Source organism: Gobius niger, assembly GCF_951799975.1.
Source record: "Gobius niger genome assembly, chromosome: 2".
Classification (NCBI taxonomy): Eukaryota; Metazoa; Chordata; class Actinopteri; order Gobiiformes; family Gobiidae; genus Gobius; species Gobius niger.
Genome location: NC_136853.1, coordinates 30,438,732 through 30,460,899, shown reverse-complemented (window position 1 = coordinate 30,460,899; position 22,168 = coordinate 30,438,732). Strand labels below are relative to the sequence as shown.

The following is a 22,168-nucleotide window of genomic DNA, read 5'->3' as shown; positions in this document are numbered from 1 at the left end:
GATTATTATTGGATCGTGTTATTATTCATGTCTTCTTGCTCCTGCCCACCGCTGTGGGTGTTATCTCATCTGCAACCATAATCATGGAGATGAAAATAATAAAATAAAACCATCCATCCAATTTCTTCCGCTTTATCCGGGGCCGGGTCGCAGAGGCATCAGTCTCAGCAGAGATGTCCAGACTTCCTGATCCACGCTCACCTCCACCAGCTGTTCTGGGGGGATCTCAAGACGACACCAGACCAGCTCAGAGACATAGTCCCTCCCGCGTATCCTGGGCCTTCCACGGCCGGGAGCAGCGAGTCTACTCTGAGCTCCTCCCCGATGACTGAGCTCCCCACCCAATCACGAAGGGTGCATCCAGCCTGTATCTGTGATCTTGTCCTTTCGGCCATTACCCAAATCTCAGGACCATAGGTGAGGGTGGAACGTAGATCGCTTGGTAAATCGAGAGCTTTGCCCCCGACTCAGCTCCATCTTCCACTTGAGGAAAGGACTCTCCACTGAACTAAAAGGGAAGCCACCTTAAAATAAAACAAATGTATTAAAGGTGTATTATGCAACTTTTTATGCAGAGGGATAAAGTTGATATTTGTGTTTTAGAGACCACATTTCAGCATAAAAAGTTGCATAATGCCCCTTTAACAAGCCAACCAGGAAATGTGAAAAAGACAAAATTGTTTTTAAAAAGGTAACTTGAGATGTTATCAGTGTTGATTATAGAGATAGAGAGAGTAAATGCATAGCTCGCAGGAGAACCTCAGTTAACATAATAGTTGTTGGAAGGTTTCTTTAAATCTAGAGTCATGCGGAGGCGGGGCTCTGCTGCTCAGCTCAGCCACTTCGCTCTCTGAGCGCGAATAGATCCACTGAACAGCGCGAGCCACAGGCGCCTCACTGCGGGGAAATGACACACGCTGCAGGTCTCCAACATGCAGACGAGGCGCACAGAGCCGTGAACCTCTTTTTGACTCGAGCTCCACTTTTTGAGTCTGACACCACGCGCCGCTTAGGACCATGTCCCCATCTCAGTTACTCCTGCCTCTTTGGGACGAAGTTGAGTGAAAGAGAAAGTCCCCACTGAATTTGATCCTGCGCACTTGTCTTATTTCTACTTGAGGGACACTGTTTGAGATGCTATTATAGTTCACTTTCGCAGGAGTTGTCCTAGTTTTCCCTCCAGATTGATGCGAGCTATGTGGATTTTGGTTTTGTTCACTCTGGCACTCAGGTCAGATGTAGGTGAGTACCGTGCGCTGTTATCATGTAGCCTACACTGTAACACTCATCACGTGGGCAAAGTGAGGCGACTCAAAATGATGTGTTGCAGCCTTTCAATATTTGAATTATGCACATTTTTCCTGCAATTAGAACTATATTAGACACATTTTTTATGTCAATAATATTTGGCATTGTTTTCTTATTCAGTAGTTATTTAAAAAAAAAAACTGTTTTTATAACTACTGAACAGAGTTCAGATGCAGAAACAGGTATTACGTTTCACTCTTGCTTCTTTCAGTGACCAAAGCTTTCTCCACACAGAGAGAGTTATGTAATTCACAACCTGTAACAAAAGGCTCCCTGCTGTGTAAAAGTCTAGCTCAATAGCTGCACATGAGACGTCTGTGTCTCTCTCTTACACCAAGCCTTTGACGTAATAAATCCACCTTGGAAGTTGACACTGTGGCCCTGGGGCTCATGTCCGAATGCAGTTCCTCATCCAAAACTGCCAACCTCTGTCTGTGTCAAAGTATGTACAGCCCCTACTCTCCCAGGGCATACTTACTTACTTTATTTGTTTACTTGGAGAAGACAGTGCACAGTAATGAACACTCCATAGAGTTACTTTGTGTAAATGCGTCAGATTTAACCATGGGCGACGTAACATCCATAGTCCTGGTACATTTAACAGAATAATTGTTTTCAAACCATTATCGGAGATAGAGTGTAGCTTATACACATTTTACAACAACCCCTGCATTATAAAAAGTTGCCCCATCTACTTGCTTTTAACCACAATTTAAGCACTGTAAATGTGGAAGACTCTCATAGTAATTGGAAGACTATTCCAGTTTGTGCACCTTTCACAGAAATGGTGTCTGAACCTCACGGTCCCCTCTAGTGGCTGATCTGGTTCTAATATTACTGAGTCTTTTCTTTTTTTTTCATGCAAGTTCTGTTTTCCTTTTGCATAACATCTTTGATCATGGTTATCTTGTACCGATCTTTCTAATTCAACTGTTATTAACAAAAGATGACAGCAAGAAAGACAGATTATTAAGATTAGTCACCATTTTTGGAGAACATTTTAAGGTATTATTGCATGTCGATTTTGGAATGCATTATGACTTTACTTTGAGTCACACCTCTCTATACTCACTACAAACGTTCCTTGCTCATATATTTACCCAGCACATGTGTAAATGTTCCCTCTCTCACTTTGCAGGCGGGTCAGTGGAGGTGTTTCGCTCAGGTGTGGCCCCTCGCTGCGAGAGCCGAGCCTGCAACCCCCGCATGGGTAACCTCGCCCTCGGCCGCAGGGTCCTGACACAGACTGTGTGCGGGAACAACGGCACAGAACAGTACTGTGTCTATGCTGACCCCAACATGAACAGTGCCTGCAGCAGCGCCAAGTGTGCCAAGTGCAATGCAGGCTTACCCTTCCTATCACACCTTGCGGGAGCCATGTCTGATTCTTCTTTCCGTCACCCTAACACGTGGTGGCAGTCGGCGGAGGGCGCGGAGTCCGAGACGGTGCAGCTCAACTTGGAAGCTGAGTTTTACTTTACACACCTCATCCTGGTGTTCAAATCCACGAGACCTGCCGCCATGACGCTGGAGCGCTCACAGGACTTTGGGAAAACGTGGAAGATGCTGCAATATTATGCCTCCAACTGTACCGCCTCCTTCGGTATGGACGAGGAGAAGGCAGCAGTGAGCCGCGATGGGGCCACTTGCATCTCCAAATACTCTGGGGCTTATCCATGTCACCGTGGAGAGGTCAGGAGAAACACATGTCCTATTTTGTATGCTGTGATTTGAGATCTACCTTTTGGCTTCACACATACTTAAAGGGATATTTCAGGATTTTTGACATAGGGCCTCATTTCCTAGTTATCCAGAGTTTTGCTAGATTCTGGAGATATTTTTTTTTTGTAAGTCATGCATGTTCTTATATTTGAAGAGTTTCGTGGTGCTAGGCTAGTGCCTGGCTAGCGCATTTCTATGGTATCAGCTAGCCTGCATTAAAAACAGTCTTACGCACTCCACCGTGCATCTGAGGCAAATCACTTATAACACCAGACTAACCATATAAATGTCTGTGTCGATAAAATAATTTTGGAATATATCTGACCTTGCACATGAATGATCGCATTTTGAGGGACTATTTTCTAGCAGATCACTCCGCCGCGGAGCTTATACAACCACGAAGCGGATGCTGCTGCAATATACGTTATTTTAAATGCATAATGGTTAAAATTATTCTATCAACACAGACATTTATATCGTTAGTCTGGCGTTATAAGTGATTTGCCTCTGGTGCTCTGTGGAGTCAGAGTCAGACTGCGGGTCAGACTGTTTTTAATCCGGGTAGCTGATGTCGTAGAAATGCGCTAGCCTTGCATTAGCCTAGCGCCATGAAACTCTTCAAGCATAAGAACTGCATGAATTACAAAAAAAATATCTCCAGGTACCAGCAACACTCCGGATAACTAGGAAATGAGGCCCTATGTCCAAAATCCTGAAATATCCCTTTAAAATGAATAGTATGGTGGTCGGAAGGATAACCCTTTAGGCTACGTATTCAGTCATTTGACCGTAGCTTAATAACTTTTGGGGCTTTACAATCAAGACTGTTCTCATTTTGTTTTAACCGTTTTTCTTTACACACTAAATTTCCATCCCGAAAAATAAAATGGTTATCTTTATTAGGGCTGAACGATATGGACAAAAATTCATATCTCGATATTCATGCTCAATATCGATACAATACGATATAACTATGGGTTAGGCGAAATCAAAGCATTTTCAGAAAAATAAAATCATACAAAAGAGTGTAGTTTTACTGATGAAAATCTATATCGTTTATATCTTGCTTTTTCGATTTTAATATTTTGAATGTTCATATCTCAATGTCGATACGATGACTATACATCTTTCAGCCCTAATCTTTATGATTTAATGAAAGTGAGTCACACAGAATATACGTGTGCTGGAGATACAGCAGCATAAGCAAACCGAGCACAGCAGATGGGGGTCACAGACGTACCTGACTGAGTGTTTTAGCTGTACTTCGATAGAACAGAGAGAGGGCTTTCTGAAGTCCATTGATGTTTAATCCCAGCCGCATGTGGAGCTGTTTGGCAGATGTGAGAAGGCATGTGGTATTGACTTATGTTATTATTATATTTTTTTTATGAAGGTGCACTCTGACCGAAAAACAAATCCCTCAGTAATTAATGTCCAATCAAAACGTTTTTGTTGAGAGATTTTATTTATTTAAAGTCCTTCTGCTCATCATTCAAGTATGTGCATCTGTGATTCCTGTTTTACAAGAGACATCCCCACAGAAATGTAATTGTTTAGTAATTAACAGAACTTCCTCTGGGCAAAGCCACCTGAGCCAGTAGCATGGCATTTGTTCTTTGACCCTTCAACTTAAAGGAACCGGCCACCGTTTTTCCATACTGAGATATGTTCTTACCTGAGCTTAGACGAGTTGATGCGTACCTGTCTGGTCTTTCAGTCAGTCACGCAAAAACACCAAAGATGTTGTTAGCATTTAGCCTCTCCCTCCTCTCCTCTATGGGGCCAAACGAGGGTGAAGTTGGAAACAACCAAGCTCTTCCACGTTTTCCACGTTTTCTAGATTTATATACGTGAGTAGTTACACGATAGTTAAACAAAATTAAACATGTTGATTTTCTAAGCAGATAAAAAGGGTACTATATTGTAATGCGTAATAACACATTAGGAGCACTTCGACGTCCGTGCTGTAAACTTCTTCTATCTTCACTTTACTGCGTAGACGTCAAAGTGTAGCTTTGTGTAACTTATACTCGGATCGCGTAACAACTCACGTAACCGTATTTAAATCTAAAAAACGTGGAAGAGCTTGGTCGCTTATAACTTCACCTGCGTTTGGCCCCATAGAGGAGAGGAGGAGAGGCTAAATGCGAACATCATCTTTGGTCACAAAGCCCAGGCAGGTACGTATTAACTCGTCTAAGCTCAGGTACAAACATCTCAGTATGGAAAAACGGTGGCCTGCGATTTTAAGTGTAAATGTTTTGTAAAGTAATAGATAGTGTATAATTGACCTTCTGGGCCTGCATTTTGATGTAAACTCAGTAACTCCTCTTTGATATTCCTGCAATTAATATATTTTTATCATTAATGTCAATAAACCTTTGTAGAGGTAAGCATGGGAAACGTGAATGAAGCTGGACCAATATTTATGCTTGCAAAGGGTGGTGAGAGGAAACTGAATATCTACAATAATGCCTTTTTAAATCACTAAACACAACAGGTGCATTTCAACGCTGCAGTGCTATTGGCTGTTTCATGTGCATCAGAGTAATGTGTATGTGTGTCTCCTGAAGATCAGAGAAGGAGAAACATTAGATAGATGGCGTTTGATGATTTGATGAGGGTGTAAGAGCTGAGGGATTTCTTGCTGGAGGCAGATATGCTCAGCTCCCTGCTTTTCTTCCAAACATGAAAGTAATTTGTTGTGAAGCCGAGCCATGTTCACCTGAAGTGGAGGGAGGTTAGTCCAGTGTGTTGTACAGCAGGGTTCCTTGTCTTATTTATGAGGTCGGAGCCTGGCTGGAAGAATGCAAGTGTTTGTTGTTGAGACTGACCTCGTTTGGGAAAACATCAAGCTTTTACACACGCACGCACACACATGCACATATTCAGATAAACAGTTTTGTCAGGTTTCCGCCTGTCTGCTGAGAGGGAAGGGGTATAGCGCTTATATTAGTGCTGTTGGCTAGACACCCACTTGCCCCCGTTCCATGTGTCTTTCTTCTTTCGTTCAATGCCCTTTGTGCCTGTTTACCAGATTGCAATCCACAAGGCTTTGATGGAATTACGAACGGTAATGCCAGACGGACTAATTTATGCATTAAACAGGATGAAAGTGGTTTACACACTGTTGACACAAATACCAAAAATGAGTCCATAGTTTTTGAACATTCGTAAAAGCAAGGCAAGTTTGAAGAGCACAATTTATACACAAACAGGAATGCATTAAGTAGGCAACATAGAATTACAAGACGGCAAATCAAATCTGTAAAATTAAATACATTTAGATTAAATGCTTTCAGTTTTTTAAAGATTTTAGATGATAAAACCAAAAAACGGCCTCAACACGTTTAGTCCTGACTCCGGGCACCGGCAGAAGATGCTACATGATACAGAAAAGTATGAATGCTCCCTGAACCCACTGTATATCTTAGTCTGCGTGTGTTTTACTGACAGAGCCCGGATGGTACCCAGCAGCTCTGATGTTCGTAGTAGTGTGAGTGCATTGGTGTTGCTGTGGCGTTGCTGTGCTGTCGAGGGTCTTTTGTTCATTACTGAGTTATGTGAATCTGCATCTCCATTTCGTTTTTTGTCTGGCCCTGCTGCCCATGCTCTCCCGCAGACTGGTGCCTCTCGTCCTGTTTGCCGGCTTCGCTTAATTGCAGACCACAATGCTATGACCCCATGACCTTCTGCAACAACAGTGAAATTAATAGTACCCCTCCCACCACACACGGGCAATAAAGGAGCCAGGGGGTTGCATGCATTTTAAGTTTCTATAAAACACACACACTTGCACCACCAATAAATGACCGTGGGATGTGGCGATAACATTTTGATGAAGCCGTGCCTTTCAAAACAATCTTTTTTCACAGGTAGACACTGGGTGGGACACTTTTCATCCTGACATCAGCAGCGCTTAGTTGCCAATGGCGGCGGTAGTCACAGTAATGGCAGCATTATGAGAGTATCCTCAGTGTCCATAGGAACCAGACCGGAGAACGGTGTCTGATGCTAGCCAGCTCCATCATGGTCATGTGAGGACAGATGGGATGAACACAGGTCATAAGTTCATAAGTTCAGAGCAAAAGTGACACCAAAACTCTTAGTAAGACATATGCTGCTCAAGTTTAAGCAATCAACTTGTTGGTGCCAAACCGTCCTTAAACATGTCTCTTTATTTAGGTTTGTAAATTCCAATTTACAGACCAAAAAACAATGATGCAGGAAGCGATGGTCAGGGTAACTGAATGAGTTTCAGGAAGGCTCATGAATGAAGTCCATGAAAACCCAAAATGCAAATCACTGGGCATTTCCTGTCACGACTCCTGTCGCAAGCCTTAAAGGGACTATACAGAGTTTGAAAATGTTTAAATTAAGTATTTTCCTCCCCCTACATGTTCCAGCAATGTCCTAAGGTGTAGAATGAGCTCAGAGCTATTCACCACAACTGCCTCTAGCATCCTGCACTGTCACTCAAAATGGTGTTAATTCGGGTCATATATTCGGGTTAATATAGAACCTACTTGATATATATTTTTCCTCACAGGTGATCTACCGAACCCTTCCTAAATGGGAGTCCGTGGATCCTTTCGGGCTAGAGGGTCAGCAGCAGCTGAGAGTGACCAACATCCGAATACGACTGTTAAAGCATCAGTCCTGTCCCTGCCAGGCCAAAGACCCAGTCTCTGCGCAAAGATTACTCCCAACACAGCACTTTGCCATTTATGACCTGATAGTGAAGGGAAGCTGTTTCTGTAATGGCCATGCTGAGCAATGTGTTCCTGCAGCGGGGTACCAGCCCGTAAAAGACCGCACCAACCATGTGGTAAGTCCACATAAGTCATTCATTATTAACCTCAGATGTCTGGGTCGTGTCTCACTGTCTGCTTTAATAATGGCAAAGGACTTGATGTCCCAAGGTATTTCATGCTTACTTGTTTTCTGTACATAATGCGCCGGCTGTTGGATTTGCCACAAGACTTTCACAAACTCTATGTTGTGCCAATTCCAAGTCAGAACAAATAGACTCAGAGCTTGATCAGGAAGAACCTTGAAATTGATATACAAATGATTTAATGCTGCGTGTCATGGGTCCCTGGCTTCCCACTGCTCCTACTGACACTGACGGAAGTGTCAAATGCAGAGGAAACATTTCTCTGGTGACAACAAAATGCTGCATAATATATCTTAAACATTACGACGAAGAGGAAATACCACCCTCCACTGCTATTTTTTTGTAGTCAATCCAAGAACTGTTGGATCCGAGTTCTCAATAGCTAATGTTTTGTTGTGTCCACATCACAGCTCAGTCGGCAGAAGTAATAAAACTCTAACGGAAGGGTGGGTTTGGGTCAGTGGTGCTGTTTCCTCGGTTTCCTCTCTCCGGTCTGATACATTCCTGAAATGTAAAAGATGTAAGAACAGATTGTGGCTAATGCGTGTGTTGATGGATGCGCAATTAATTTTAATTTAATATCAAAGCATTGTTTGTTACAAGAAGAAAAAAAGTCAAACCAGGACTTCGAAAAAGACACAGTGAGCCCTGACAAGGAAAGTGAAATTTACCACAGCTAATGGGATGAAGACAGCCATCCTGTACAGCACAAAACAGTACCCGAGGGTTCAGGAAGTATTCATACCCCTTTAGTGAGTCCTATGTCATTATGCGGCTGATACTAATACCCTTTTTTAAATGATTATTAAACCTACACTTGCTCATTTAAATTCTACATCTTTCTGTGCCATGTGTGATGAATGGACCTAATTGTTTTTGTATCACACATAATAAAGAAGAAATAAAGTGAAGAGCTCTAATGTCCTGGACAGTAACATCGGCGCTGTCCTTCCTCTCCCGTATCTTTTACATTCACAATTTAGCAGAGTCCCAAACAAATTGAAGCAATAGCTCAAGACTTCGTAAAGGACAGCGAGTAAAAGTTAGGATGTAACTGGAGCAGGTTAAAAACATTACGCGAGACATAACAACTGAAAGGAATAGCTCACCGTTTTTCCATACTGTATGTTCTTACCTGAGCTTAGACGAGTTGATACACACCTGTCCTGCCCGTGGAGGAGCGTGGTAGCCTCCAACTTCACCCCCGTTTGGATCTATAGGAATACATTGGGACTGAGTGCACGCACAAAGACCAGACAGGTACGCACCAACTCGTCTAAGCTCAGGTAAAGGTACTATTCACTTTAACTGGAGGAAACAGCTAACACAGAATAAAATTAAAACTAGTGCAAAGTTTTGAACAAGCCTGCGCAAAAAAAGAATTGGCCTGTTAGTAGATTACATTTTATTGAGTTTCAATTTCATATTATCATTATTTAACACTACTAGATAAAAGCTCCGCCCTTTACGACCACTGCCGTTTCCTTTGGGCAGGATTCACAGCGAACAGGATGTTTGTAAAACGCTGCAGTGAACGTCCATCAGTAACTCGTTGTCCTTGACCAAAATCCTGAACTATCTCTTTATTTGTTTGGAACCCTGCTAATCGTGAATGTAAAAGATGGGGGAGAGGATGTACAGCACCGGTCTTATTGTCCAGGAAGAAATCACGTGGGGACACTGTGCATATAGCCCATAATGGTTGTAACAATTTAGACGAGTGATTGTTGTTGTTATTATTATTGGTGAATGCAGCAATGCAAGTTTCTCTCATCCCTTTGATTATCTTTACTTCTCATCTATAGGAGCATTTTGGTTCTTGTGATCGTTTTCGACCTATTGCCCAGCTGACATAATCCAAACAAATAACACTGTACGAAAAAGAGATTAGCAATTTCAAACAAATAAGTTGACATTATTGGAGCACTATGTAAACGTTTTTTAAAACACTTTCTGTCCTGTGTGTGCAGTAATCGCTGGAGGAAGTGTTTAGCAGTGTCCAGGACAAAGATTGTTGTTGTTTTGTGCTGCTGTTCCCCCACATGGTTCTTTGTGGCGAAGGGCAATTACACTGTCTGTTAGTTAGCCACAAAGCTGTCATACACTCAGAAGTAATGCTTTGAGGGCAAGCTACTGTAGCGTCAGTAATGATTCAAATATGTGTGCTCAGGCTCCCCTTTGGCCATTCACTTGATATTCAAACCTGGCCTTTTAATTTTATACAAACAGAAACATGAATACAAAGATTTGATCATTTTCCAGTAAAATTCACATCAAAAGTCCTAATTATGTCTATAGATCAAAAGTCATCATTGCTAATTTCATATGATTCAGCTTAATTTGACTCAATTCCTCTAAAATGTGACCAGAGCAATAGCGCCGGGTAAGTGCAGGCCAATAACCAACAGCTGTTGACAGGTGTGACTTTACAGTTCAGCCTCCAGCAGGCTCAGCTGGTCACATGTCTGCATATGACCCATTGTGATTAGCCATTTTTGTTTTAAAATCCATATGCAGCTCTGCACATTTTTAACACGCCCAGGAGCATTAGACCGGCATCTTAATTATAATCCAGTCATTAGTCATTCTGTGAAATGCCTGAAACAGCCAGGCAAAGAAGGAAATGTATTCTCTTTTTTGCCAAGGCCTGCTATAGAATAACTAAAGGCTTCCAGGAGAATATGAGCCAGGACTTTAGGATTGAAGCAAGATTAAAGCAGCAACAACTAGCTATTCCCACTACTAACATGTCGCTTTCAAATGGAACCAGATCCTCAGAAGTAAAGTTGTACATGTGCCACAGTTTGAGAAACACTGCTCTACCCCTTTTCTTCCTCTTCTGCCCCGCATCATCAACAACAGAACAAGCTTACTGATTAATGTGGGACTTTTTAGGAAAATATTTTCGAAATGGTATAATTGACTTGGTACTTAAGCAAACAGTTGGATGAGCAAAGGAGCATTAGCCGTAAGTTATATTAATGTTGTCATACACAGGTGTTTATTATAGAATTGTCCAGATTACATGTCTATTTGTAAAACAATTTTACACACAGCCAACATTTAGGAACAAATGAAATCAACCTAATCATTGCTTCCAGTTTTGTCATTAAAATCTCTATGTGTCGCCAAATTTATGCAGCTTTGAGAATAGGAATTGTAAAAGTCTTGTGTGTCCCATGCAGGAAACAAATAAAGAGCTTCCTCAGATGCCTTGTACCCTACCCCCTTTCAATCATTATCCAGCATGCATGGCATTCCAGCTCGCAGGAATGACAAGGAGATTGTTATTGTGCTCCCGGAGCTGCATACTCCCACTGTCCTTGTACACAGCCGCGCGCACACATTAGTAAACACACGCAGTAGCAGGAATACTCTGAGGCCCAGGGCATTTTCTAGTTACAAAGCCAAACAATCAATCTGCATTGATCTTAAAGAGAAACATGTTTTCAGGATAAGATGATAATTGGAATGAAATGTGCGGAAATGCAAGTTTGAGACTTGAAAGGTGAAGTGTTACATTTGTGTCCTTTGTGTCCTTCTATGTTTCTGTTTCTATCCTTGCTCAGGTCCATGGAAAGTGTGTATGCAGGCATAACACAGCAGGTGAACACTGCGAGGTGTGTGCCCCGCTCTACAATGACCGGCCATGGCAGCCTGCAGATGGGATTACTGGAGCACCGCATGAATGTCAAAGTAAACACAAACTCACATGAAATGCCTTTTTGAGAGAATGCTGTTCCAGAAACATAACATATTTCTCATTATTATTATTATTATTATTATTATTATTATTATTAGGACCCAATTCACAAAGCTTTGTACTTTTTGGTAAAAAGTGCAGTTTATTGGCTGAATCTGCGACTAGTTACTAGTGGTGCAGATATTATCAGTTGAGGAAAAACTGTAATTCACTGCGTAGTATTTGTGTCCATGGGTGACTTTCCTGGCAGTGTGCATACCGCATACCTGAGTAACTCAGGATCAGGTTAATTTGCTGAATGTTACTTACCTGTGCTCAGCTGAGGTCTGGGACTCTGCCCCTGGCTCTGGTGACGGGAAAACTCCACTCGGTCCCAGAGGAGGAGCGGACATGTTGTTGTGTCAGTTAAATGATATTGAAAACGAATTGCATTTTGTGTTTTATTGTCCTTTGCATCATGATCTGAGAGGGCATTTATTCTGTAAAGCAGTACAGCAGTATAGCAGTACATTTGTTTGAACTGTCAGATGAGGAAAGGCTTAAGTTTTTGTTCAAGTATAAGCGATTTCATTTGTCTAAGTTTTTGTTAAGTGCTTGGCTTGAACGGAAGAGGACACTCTTTGTTTAATATTTTTCTGATGTCTGCCTACATTTTTGTGTCTTATAATCCCATGCGGGCTGGGCACCATTAGGTGCAAGACACCAAATGAGAAATAAACTAAACTATTCTATGAATGTCTGACCTCAACAGTCTTTTGTTAAAAAGAAAGTTAATGAAGGTAATTCTTCAAGTGAGTAAATTCTTGGTTATTTAGTAGAGCAGTGAACAAATAAGATCACACAGTAACTGGGAATCACATGCCTCTTCTTTCATTAGGAAAAGGGAAGAATAAAAGAAAGATATTCAAAAAGGACCAGAATAAACATTATTTCTTTCAACTTTTCCAGAGTGTAAATGCAATGGACATGCCCACAGCTGCCTCTTTGACTGGTCCGTTTGGTGGGAGACTGGCCAGCGCGGTGGAGGTGTGTGCCACTGCCTGCACAACACAGAAGGTCGTCAATGTGAAAGGTGCAAATCTGGCTTCTACAGAGATCCACAACGACCGACCACCGCTCCGGATTCATGCAAACGTAAGGCAACAATTTAAAAAATCGAATAGCTTTGACGTGATTCATGTCATGACTCACCACATAAGCACTTTCCAAGTAGAGCTTCAAGCTACAACAATGTGACATATTAAAATAATGATAATCTAAATTATACCATTTACCTCATGCACCCCTTCTCATTCATTTTCTCTGAGCTCACTCACGTTAGGCATTACAAGCTGGAACATGCTTCATCGCATTGATTTGTGATGAGCACCTGGGATTTTGTGGAAGTCGGGACGCCAGACAGCTCTCTGCCTCAGCGATTCCTGTTGTTGTTAATCATCTGATAGTTAGGCATACCTGTGCTTTGACTCAATACCCCACACACTGCCCGTTTGTCCATCCCAGGCCATTTTTTGCTTGTGACTCAGAGCTCAAGTAACTTCAGAGTAATGATTTGTAGCGCATTGTGTTTGTGTCTGTGTGGGGCTGTCTGCTGGTATGCTTGCTGTCTCATAGTGATGAGACAAATCTTAAGTAAACACGAGATAGCCATCTACAAACACATAGTAGTGGCTACATTCTCCATCTGATTGTCTTGTGTTATGTGACCACATGGAAACAGAGGTTTGGTGAACGTGTGCGTGTTTTCTGCCAAAACAACTCAAATTTCAGCAGACCATATTTAAACATTTCAGTGGTACTGTTCAAATATTTTGTTTTGTCGCCTGAAGTTATGCATATTGTAGCTAAACCTTGCCTTAAGGCTAATTGTAGACACCAGAGGTGTAATCATCCTCAATGACGGATGAATGAAAGGAAAAAGACGCAATGGCATGTGTGGAGAACCCCTAGGACGAGAAAGTATACTTAGTGAGAACTTGTCATAGCTTTTTGTTGTCATTACAGGACTTTCCCTCCATTGTTACAAAAAAATATGAAACCATACCTTTTTTTCTTTCTAAGGCGTCCGCACATTCAGTCACACATGCTTGTACACTCCAAACTGCTTTCTGAGGAGAGGAATGTACAAATATGTGGCAGTATCTTCTATTTTTGTATTGTAACACAAATCCCTCTCATGTTTTGGTTGGAAAAGGGTCTCGTGTGAACTTGTTTCCGCTCATGTAAACACAGTCACTATGCCGCACGTGTTTGAGCTTTACATGAAAGTGCGAGCGAGTGCTGTAATGTCTGCTAATTATTAACGTGTACAGGCTCCTCACTAAATAACAGACCGACAGGGGATACACACTCAAATATGTTGGTTATTTTCAGATGTTATTCCGTTAATATACTCACATATGCAAGTTAATAATATGTTCATAGATTGTTTACTTATTTGTGCAGGTTTTGACAGTGAAGTTCAGATTTTTCGAAGAAGGCGTGATTTTGAATGCAGTGCTTTGTGAACTGGGTCACGATGCGTTAGGAATGTTTTGTCAATTCAGAAATAGTGTGATACTTATTATACCTCTGAAGGGCAGGTTTATGGTCAAGATGGTATTGTTTGTAAGTGAAGTACAAAGGACATCATATCTTACCTTGATAAGACGTGCTTGATAAAAACAATACAAAAGGAGCTTTTGTTATCCATAAGTATAAGTATAACAAAACAACTCACATTTAAAAAGATGCCACTGTTTCACTCCCCATTTTCCTCGTGGCAGTTTTTGATGAGATGTAGATGGGTCTCCCTATATGGAGAATGAAACATAGGCGTTTTCTAAATACAAGTCCCATTGTTTTGTTTTTAATTTTTGGATTAACCACCTGGATGACTGGCAACATACATAGTGTTATTTAAACTTTGTTTCATATACTGGTTTTACTGATTATTTGACCTTAATGTCTTTAACTTTGCAACTGTTTTCAGCTTGTGAATGTCACCCACTGGGATCCATGCCCTTCCACTTGACTGAGAGCTCCCTTTGTGACCCTACAAATGGGAACTGCATCTGCAAACCAGGAGTGTCTGGAGCCCATTGTGACAGATGCATGGTGGGATATTGGGGCTTCCACAAATATGGCTGCCGGGCCTGTGACTGTGCAGGAGACTGCGATCCCTTTACAGGGGACTGCATGCTGGGGTGAGTCAATGTAATAGAATTTATGTCTAATATCTGTGCAGACAGGCAGCATATTCTTCCCTTTTGGCTTCCTTCAAGGGTCACACAATTCATCCGTCTCCTAGTTTGCTGTAACATGCAGATTCGACAGATAGTGTTTCAGATGATATACCCCTACAGACCCCTCTTATGTAGGTTTGTGACTGAATCATAGGGCACACTTGTCTGTTACCCATCATGGCCTGATTTTGCATGTTTAAAGTGCTTTTTTTTTTTTTTTTTTTTTTTTAGTTATTGGTTAGTTTTATGGGACTATGCTGATAAGCATTAATTATAGCATAAATAATGTAGCAAATTTATGCAGAAAAGTTAAGTCGACAGTTTTGTAGAACAGTGGTTCTTAAACTAGTGGTGCATGGTCTTCATGCTGGTACTCAGGGTCATCTACAATTTTAGACTAGTTTGCTTACTAAAACATTTCATTTATACTTAGACATAATGTAGTACAATTTAGGCCTATTTCAAACCCACTTTAGACCTGATTTCAGGCTTAATGGTGCAATTTGGAGGGTTGAATATTTTATAAGGTGGTACATGGTGTTAAAAGTTTGAGAACCACTGATCTTGAACATACAAAGACTCTAGTGATGGGGTCAAAAGATGCGCCCGTCCAAAACGCAGATTGGCGTGCTGTAAAAGAATGTATTTCTTAACACCAAGTAACCTTTCGGGTGCGCATAGCCCTTATAAGATAAGATAAGTCTTTATTGCAGAGTATGGTTGCGTGGCGACAATTAGCGAATTAAATAATTGTCAGGATTAGGGTCAGGTATATGGTTCGTTTCGATTAGTTTAAGATAGCGTTGTCTTTTCGGGGTGACGTCATGGTTGGAGCTCCACTTACCATTGTCCGCGAATGTCGCCGACTCGCCAGTCAGGGAACAACTGGCCTTTCCCATCATGGGAGAAAAAGATATCACTTCCCGATGAGCTGCAGTGCTGTTTGGTTCTTTGAATAATATAATGAATTAATAACAGACTCACAGTTGTACTATTCCAGGCCTAAAGGCTTTAAGAGGGCTGCAGCAGGAGCCTGGGAGGCTGTTACAGATAGTAACACAAGCATAATTGTCATGTAAATGTATCAAATAATGACTGATCAGAAAATAACTTTTGCATCAAAATTTTCATTCATGTGGCACCATTTTACGTTGAACTTACTCAGGGGTGTTTTGTGTAAGTAGAACAGCCCTCCGCTTTAGTTCAAGTTGGTGCAGTCCAATCCAGCGCAGACAGAGAAGAGCCCGCGTGAGTAAAGAAGGAAACAGAGAAAGGCATTAGGGTTCAATGTAGAAAAAGTGGGCAAATAATATTTTTATGTACATAACTTGGTGCTCGAGTTGTATCAGGCTCAGACTGTGTGTGCAGCGGCCCATGTGAAAAGAGACATTTCTAGAGTGGTATTTGAACCTCCAAACTTTTGCTAATGAAGCCAGCGCACTATAGTTGAGCTATAATGTTGTAGACACATGGTCCTGTCTAAATCATTAAATTCCCGGGTTGAAATGAGGTCCCAGCACGCCCCTGGATTGACTCCAAGAAAGTAGCCGACTGCCCTCGGAAGTGCACAGAAAATGGGATAAACCCACAGAGAGGTGAACGATATACATTCTCAAGCCAAGGGAGCGGTGGCAAGAACAGGAGGGGTTGAAATAGAAGTAGACTTTTTCCTCAAAATCATAGATATCATTGTATTAACTATGTTCTGGTGAAAAGGGATGTACATTAACTATTTGCTCAGCTGCAAGAATGAGTTGCATGCACTTTTTCTTGTGTGCCTGCTGTATGCAACATTTTTTTCTAAAACAAGAATGTAATTGTCATTTAAAAGATCTGATTTGGAAACCTACAACTCCAGCGAGCCAATGAAGATCTTCCGCACAGACGAACTCTTCTCTGCACTGCACTATTCAGGTAAGACACAAACAATGTCTTTTCATCCTCTCTGGTCTGGTAGCAAAGCATTAAAGTAAAGAAAGGTATGAAAAGGCCTTCAAAGGACATGACATAGAGATGGGTGTGTTTGCGTGTGTCTGTCTGTGTGTGTGTGTGTGTGTGTGTGTGTGTGTGTGTGTGTGCGTGTGCGTGTGTGTCTGTGTGTCTGTGTGTCTGTCTGTGTGTCTGTGTGTCTGTGTGTGTTTGCGTCTGCGTCTGCAACTGTCCCATCTCTGAGACCCCCCACTGCCTTATAACTGCAGCTTTCATTGGCACATTCCTCTCTGGACATACACTACACTTAGGCATTCACAGGACTTTATGTACAGTATCTAGTGGGACCACACACAAAAGGTTTTCAGTCCTTCTTACAAATATGACTGAGAACTTTCATGTACACCCCACAGAGAAATGTGAGTGCAAAGAGCAAGCCCTGACCAACAGCAAACACTTCTGCGCCTTGAATTATGCATATGGTAAGTCAAACTGATGAACATGTTGTAGATGTAATTAATGCCACTTCAAAACATTCTTTACCTGAGGCTTTTGTCATCCCAGTGTTGAAGGTGAAAGTGCTGTCAGCCCACGACAAGGGCTCCCACGCAGAGGTAGAGGTCAAAGTTCAAAAGGTGCTTAGTCACAACACAAGAGTGAAAATACTGAAGGGACGAGTCATCCTTTACCCCGAATCCTGGACAGCACGAGGCTGCACCTGCCCCATCCTTAATCCTGGTGAGTTAACAGCTAAGTAACCCATGCGGTGCGTAAAGTAAGTAAAAAGTATTTCTGAAGGTTCTGTTGACATTAAACTTTTAGCAGATGTCGGTATCAACCCAAGCAACTCAGACATTAAGAAATTAACTCTTAGATTGTGTTGAGGAAATTAAGATCTGGATATCTTTAAATCTTTTGTTTTTAAATGATCAAAAGACTGAGGTCATTCTTTATGGGCCAGTGGCGGCGCCAGACATTTGTCCCAGGAGGAGTTTAGAGGGTTCTGAGGTCTAAACGTGCAATTTGTGGACCATTAAACAACACAACACACAAAGTAAACGTACAAACACGTGTGTAATATGCTGTTCACGACTGCATCCCAACACACAGAACAGCACTGTGTGGGCTGCACAGGCGTCAGGAGAAGTGCCAAGTGATCGAAGAGGATGTGCTCTGGACCTGCCTTTCTGTCCAGCATGTGTGCGGGATGTGTGACTGTGTGCACTCACACTCTGCGTCCTAGAGCCGCTTCTATTAGCATGAACGCTATCGCACCGTATATGTTAAAGAAGAACCAAGTAATAAATCCTTTTAATAGTCCCTCTGGGGGCAATACAAGTGATGTGACGATTGGGATGGTATTTCATCTCCCTCGGGTGTCTCTGGCCAGAAAACCACAATTGCAACTTCCCTGCCTCCGGGTCGAAGCCACCAATAAACACTATTGGAATCACGAAGAAGAAGCTAACAGGCTGACGGGCAAAACTAACTGTAGGCTAGCGCCACTTAAAGCAGGACTAAGTAACTCATGCCCCTAGAGGCCATAAGCAGCACTGCAGGTGCCGTAGCATGTTGCAAGTTACTTAGTATTTACAGCTAGGTTCAAATGAAAAAAAAAATCTCCATTGTGTAATTGGATGTACAATGTTCCTTTTTTTATTGTCTTTTCTGTCAGCGTAGTATTTACTCTTACGGACAATTAATGAGTAAAAAACGCAACATGCTACGACACCTGCGATGGCGCTTATGGCCTCTCGGGGCATGAGTTACTTAGTTCTGCTTTAAAGTTAAGCTTGATTATCAGGCCGATGGCCAAAAACTTGAGAGAGGGGAAACAAGCTCATGAGTTAGGCTAAATGAACATCAGCCACTTAGGCTCATTGACCAACTCTGGCTGTAAAAAGGCCCTCAAGACAGGCTGAGCCCAGCTACTGCTGCCGCCGACCGTACAGTCTGATGCACTTAGTAATAGGCCTCAGACAAAGCCCCCCTCGTTTTGTTGGTATTATACCTGTCCACTCCTTTTCACATTAAAACAGTCTATGATGTTCGAGGAACGTTTGTAGTAAAAATTAGTTTAATGGCCCAATATTTGGTGGTGCTTTAGCAATGTCAAAGGGCGCTCAAGCCCCCACCTGACGCTTCCCCTGATTTGAGCCTAGTGAAGCAACCACAGTCCAAGTTTTTTTTATAAATTAGGTCCATTTTAGCCTTGTTTTGGTCCAAATTTAGTTTTTTTTTTTTAGGTTTTGCTTTGATACAATTTGGTGAAAAAACAATTATGTTTAAAATGAATGGTCATGAAATATTGCCTGTTGGTCAATGAGCCTAAGTGGCTGATGTCCAAAATGATGAATTGGACTGATCTTGAACCTTAGACAGGTTCCTCTAAAGTCATCTCTCAACTCTAGCTTCGATTAATGAGATTTTAGAATGACTTTTTGTTTTTGTGTCGGCTCTCTGTCCACTGTGTGTTTTTACTTTTGTAGTTGCTGATTACTGACACTGTGTGCTGCACTTTACTCAGCTTTGTTTTTTAAGTAATAATAAAGTTAGATTTGACGTAAATAATGTCAGATTTAATAATGTGACGTAACAATGTCAGTGCGCTAATGGCGACAGTCAGGTGTTCCTGCAAGAGGAGAAGTAAGAAGAAATGACTTGACTTAAACCTCTTAACCCCCACCTGAACCAAAGCTTCTTGAAAAAAGCAAAATGGAGACAAAAACAAGGATGAAAATACAACAACAAAGTGGCAAAAAAGTAGCAAAAGTTCAACAAAAACACAATGAAAAAAGCGACAAAAACACGACTAAAGGGTGATGAAAAAGCAATGAAAGAGCCACAAAAATTGTGACATAAACACTACAAAAAAGTGACAAAATACGGTGATAACTGATGAAAATATTGACGTGTTTTCATCAGGAGGAAAGCAAGGAAAAAAGCTATGAAAAAGAGACGATAACGTGACAAAAACGCTTAAAAAACACGCCGACAACATTACTTTTTTTTTTACAATCAGTTATGCAGGTCTTAGCTTTCAAAAGAGGTGTTACTCTGGCATATTGGCATTGACAAGCTTTTAGATTTGAGTAAAGCCAAACTGAAGAAAATGTGCTCGGTTCAGGTGGGGGCTATGAGGTTAATGCCATAGGTCACAAGTTTTCAGGCTTTTCACTGTTTTGTTTTTCTTTCTTTTATTGTTCTTATTTATGTTTTTGTCTGTTTTATTTGCATTTATTCTTTGTATCTGTTTTATTCTTAGTCATTGTGTTTAATCTGTTTTATTTTGTTTGTTTTATGTAGGTCATTTAGTGGTGGAGCTAATTTGTACTGCATTTGTTTTAGTGTTTTTATGATCTAATGTGCTGTACTTTGGAATCATTCTTGTTGTTTAAAGCAGTAGTAAGTAACTTGTTTACCTTAATAAATCCTTTTCATAGGTCAATGGAATAAGCTGGAAGAAGCTAACAGGCTAACGGGCAAAGTTAACTGCAGGCTAGTGCCACTTAAACAGTATTTACAGAATACTGAAATGAAAAAATTATGTCTATTATGTAATTTGATGTACAGTATCCCTCTCTCCCGTTGTCTTTTCTGTAAGCGTAGTATTTACTCTCACGGATAATTAATGAGTAAAAAAATGTAACATGCTACGACACCTGCAGTGGCGCTTATGCGCTAGGGGCATGAGTTACTTAGTACTGCTTTAAATCTGCTGTCTGAATTGGATTGGATTGGACATGTTCACGGCTGACACTCATATACTTTTTTTCACTGTATACTTGATAATATACTTAAAGGGGCTAGATGTAAGTTTGCCATGTTATACTCACTACTGCCACCTCAGGTCATACATGTAACTGCACCTTCTATATTTATATCTATTATATCTATTTATATCTTGTGCATGATGGCAATTCAGACCCGAAGTAACACCTTTTTGAGTGACAGTGCAGGATTTTAGAGGCAGTTGTGGTGAACAGGTCTGGGCTCATTCTACACATTAGGACATTGTTGGAACATGTAGGGGGAGGAAACTACTTTATTTGAACATTATTAAACTCCGTATAGTCCCTTTAAAGTACACTGTATGTTTAACTTTTTGTTGCCTTTTGTGCTTCCTGTGCCTGTTCCAAGTCAGGTATAAATCAGCTGGTGTCAGTTCCAAAACCCATTGACTATCAGTGGAAGTACACCATTCCGCTTTCCGCGCTTTGAGTGCCTAATGTAGGTGGAAAAGCGCTATATAAGTTGAGACCATTTACCATTTACCATTCCTGCAAAATGTTTACACTGACCTATTGTTGCAGGTTTGGAGTACCTGGTGGCTGGACACATGGACCGTAAACAGGATCACCTCCTAGTTAATATGAAGAGCTTCGTAAAGCCCTGGAAGGCAAGTTTGGGACGCAAAGTCCTCTCACTGCTTAAGAAAGACTGCAACTGGTACACATAAAGTGGAAGCAAATGTGGGCCAGCGGTCATGTTGACACAACATATGAACTCGGACGAGAGATTTTTCGCTTTATGGTCATCAAAGACTGTTTGTTTAACCATTCACACTCACTATTCTGTCGAGTCAATATGATGGTCAAAGTCTATGCTGGATTAGATTTGAATTATTGCCCATTCAGTAGGTATTATTGATGATAACTCTATTCTATGAAACAATACATTCAACCTTGTGCCTATTTTCGGGCTTACAACTAAACAGATCTGTCTCTCGAAAGCACTTTAGCCTAAGATGGACTGATGGACATGGTCGCACAAAGAGCAATTTACTGTGTATATATGTACAGACTGTGACTCAAGCCATACAAGCCACTGCTGGTGGTTAATTTTTCAGTCCAGATGAGCTTGTGCTGTAATCAGAGTGAATGGGTAATACGTGAATCTGTCTGCCTGCATTGTGTGAAAATGTAACCTAAGCAATTACTGATAAACAGGCTTGCTAGTCGAATAATCATAAGAACAGTCCAAGTACAATCCATTTCAGTGTAAACTACAAATTAGATGCTTTTAATTGTTATTCTTTATGTTTTTGTCCTGTACAGCATTTGTATATGTCTATAAATATGATCATGTACCTTTAACATTTTTATTATTATTGTTATTATTTCAAATTACAAGGTGTTTTGTCCTTATCAATCCTAATATGTTTAGAGCATGTTTAAAATCTTGGGTCTTTAGTGAATCCTGTTCAAACTTTTACCCACATTGGTATTTTAGATCAAAAAAGGAAATCTCTTTAATGAAACATTGTTTCCTGAGCACTCCCAGAACACAACTTGTTGATATAATTGCTCAGACCTTGACATACTTAACATTTGACAAAAGTATCCTTATCACCAGCCCTGTTCCTCTTACACACACGCGTTTCTT

At 41.2% G+C, this 22,168-nt stretch overlaps 1 protein-coding gene across 1 annotated transcript; it reads left to right on the top strand.

Annotated features, from left to right (window-relative positions):
* Window positions 1-859: 859 nt before the first annotated feature.
* ntn4 (netrin 4) lies at window positions 860-21,949 on the top strand. The gene is made up of 10 exons (XM_079582927.1): window positions 860-1,242; window positions 2,447-3,000; window positions 7,580-7,858; window positions 11,497-11,623; window positions 12,579-12,764; window positions 14,602-14,815; window positions 16,686-16,768; window positions 17,197-17,265; window positions 17,348-17,521; window positions 21,097-21,949. The coding sequence occupies exons 1-10, from the start codon at window positions 1,188-1,190 to the stop codon at window positions 21,240-21,242; spliced, it is 1,887 nt and encodes a 628-aa protein (XP_079439053.1). The 5' UTR covers window positions 860-1,187; the 3' UTR covers window positions 21,243-21,949.
* The last annotated feature ends 219 nt before the right edge of the window (window positions 21,950-22,168 follow it).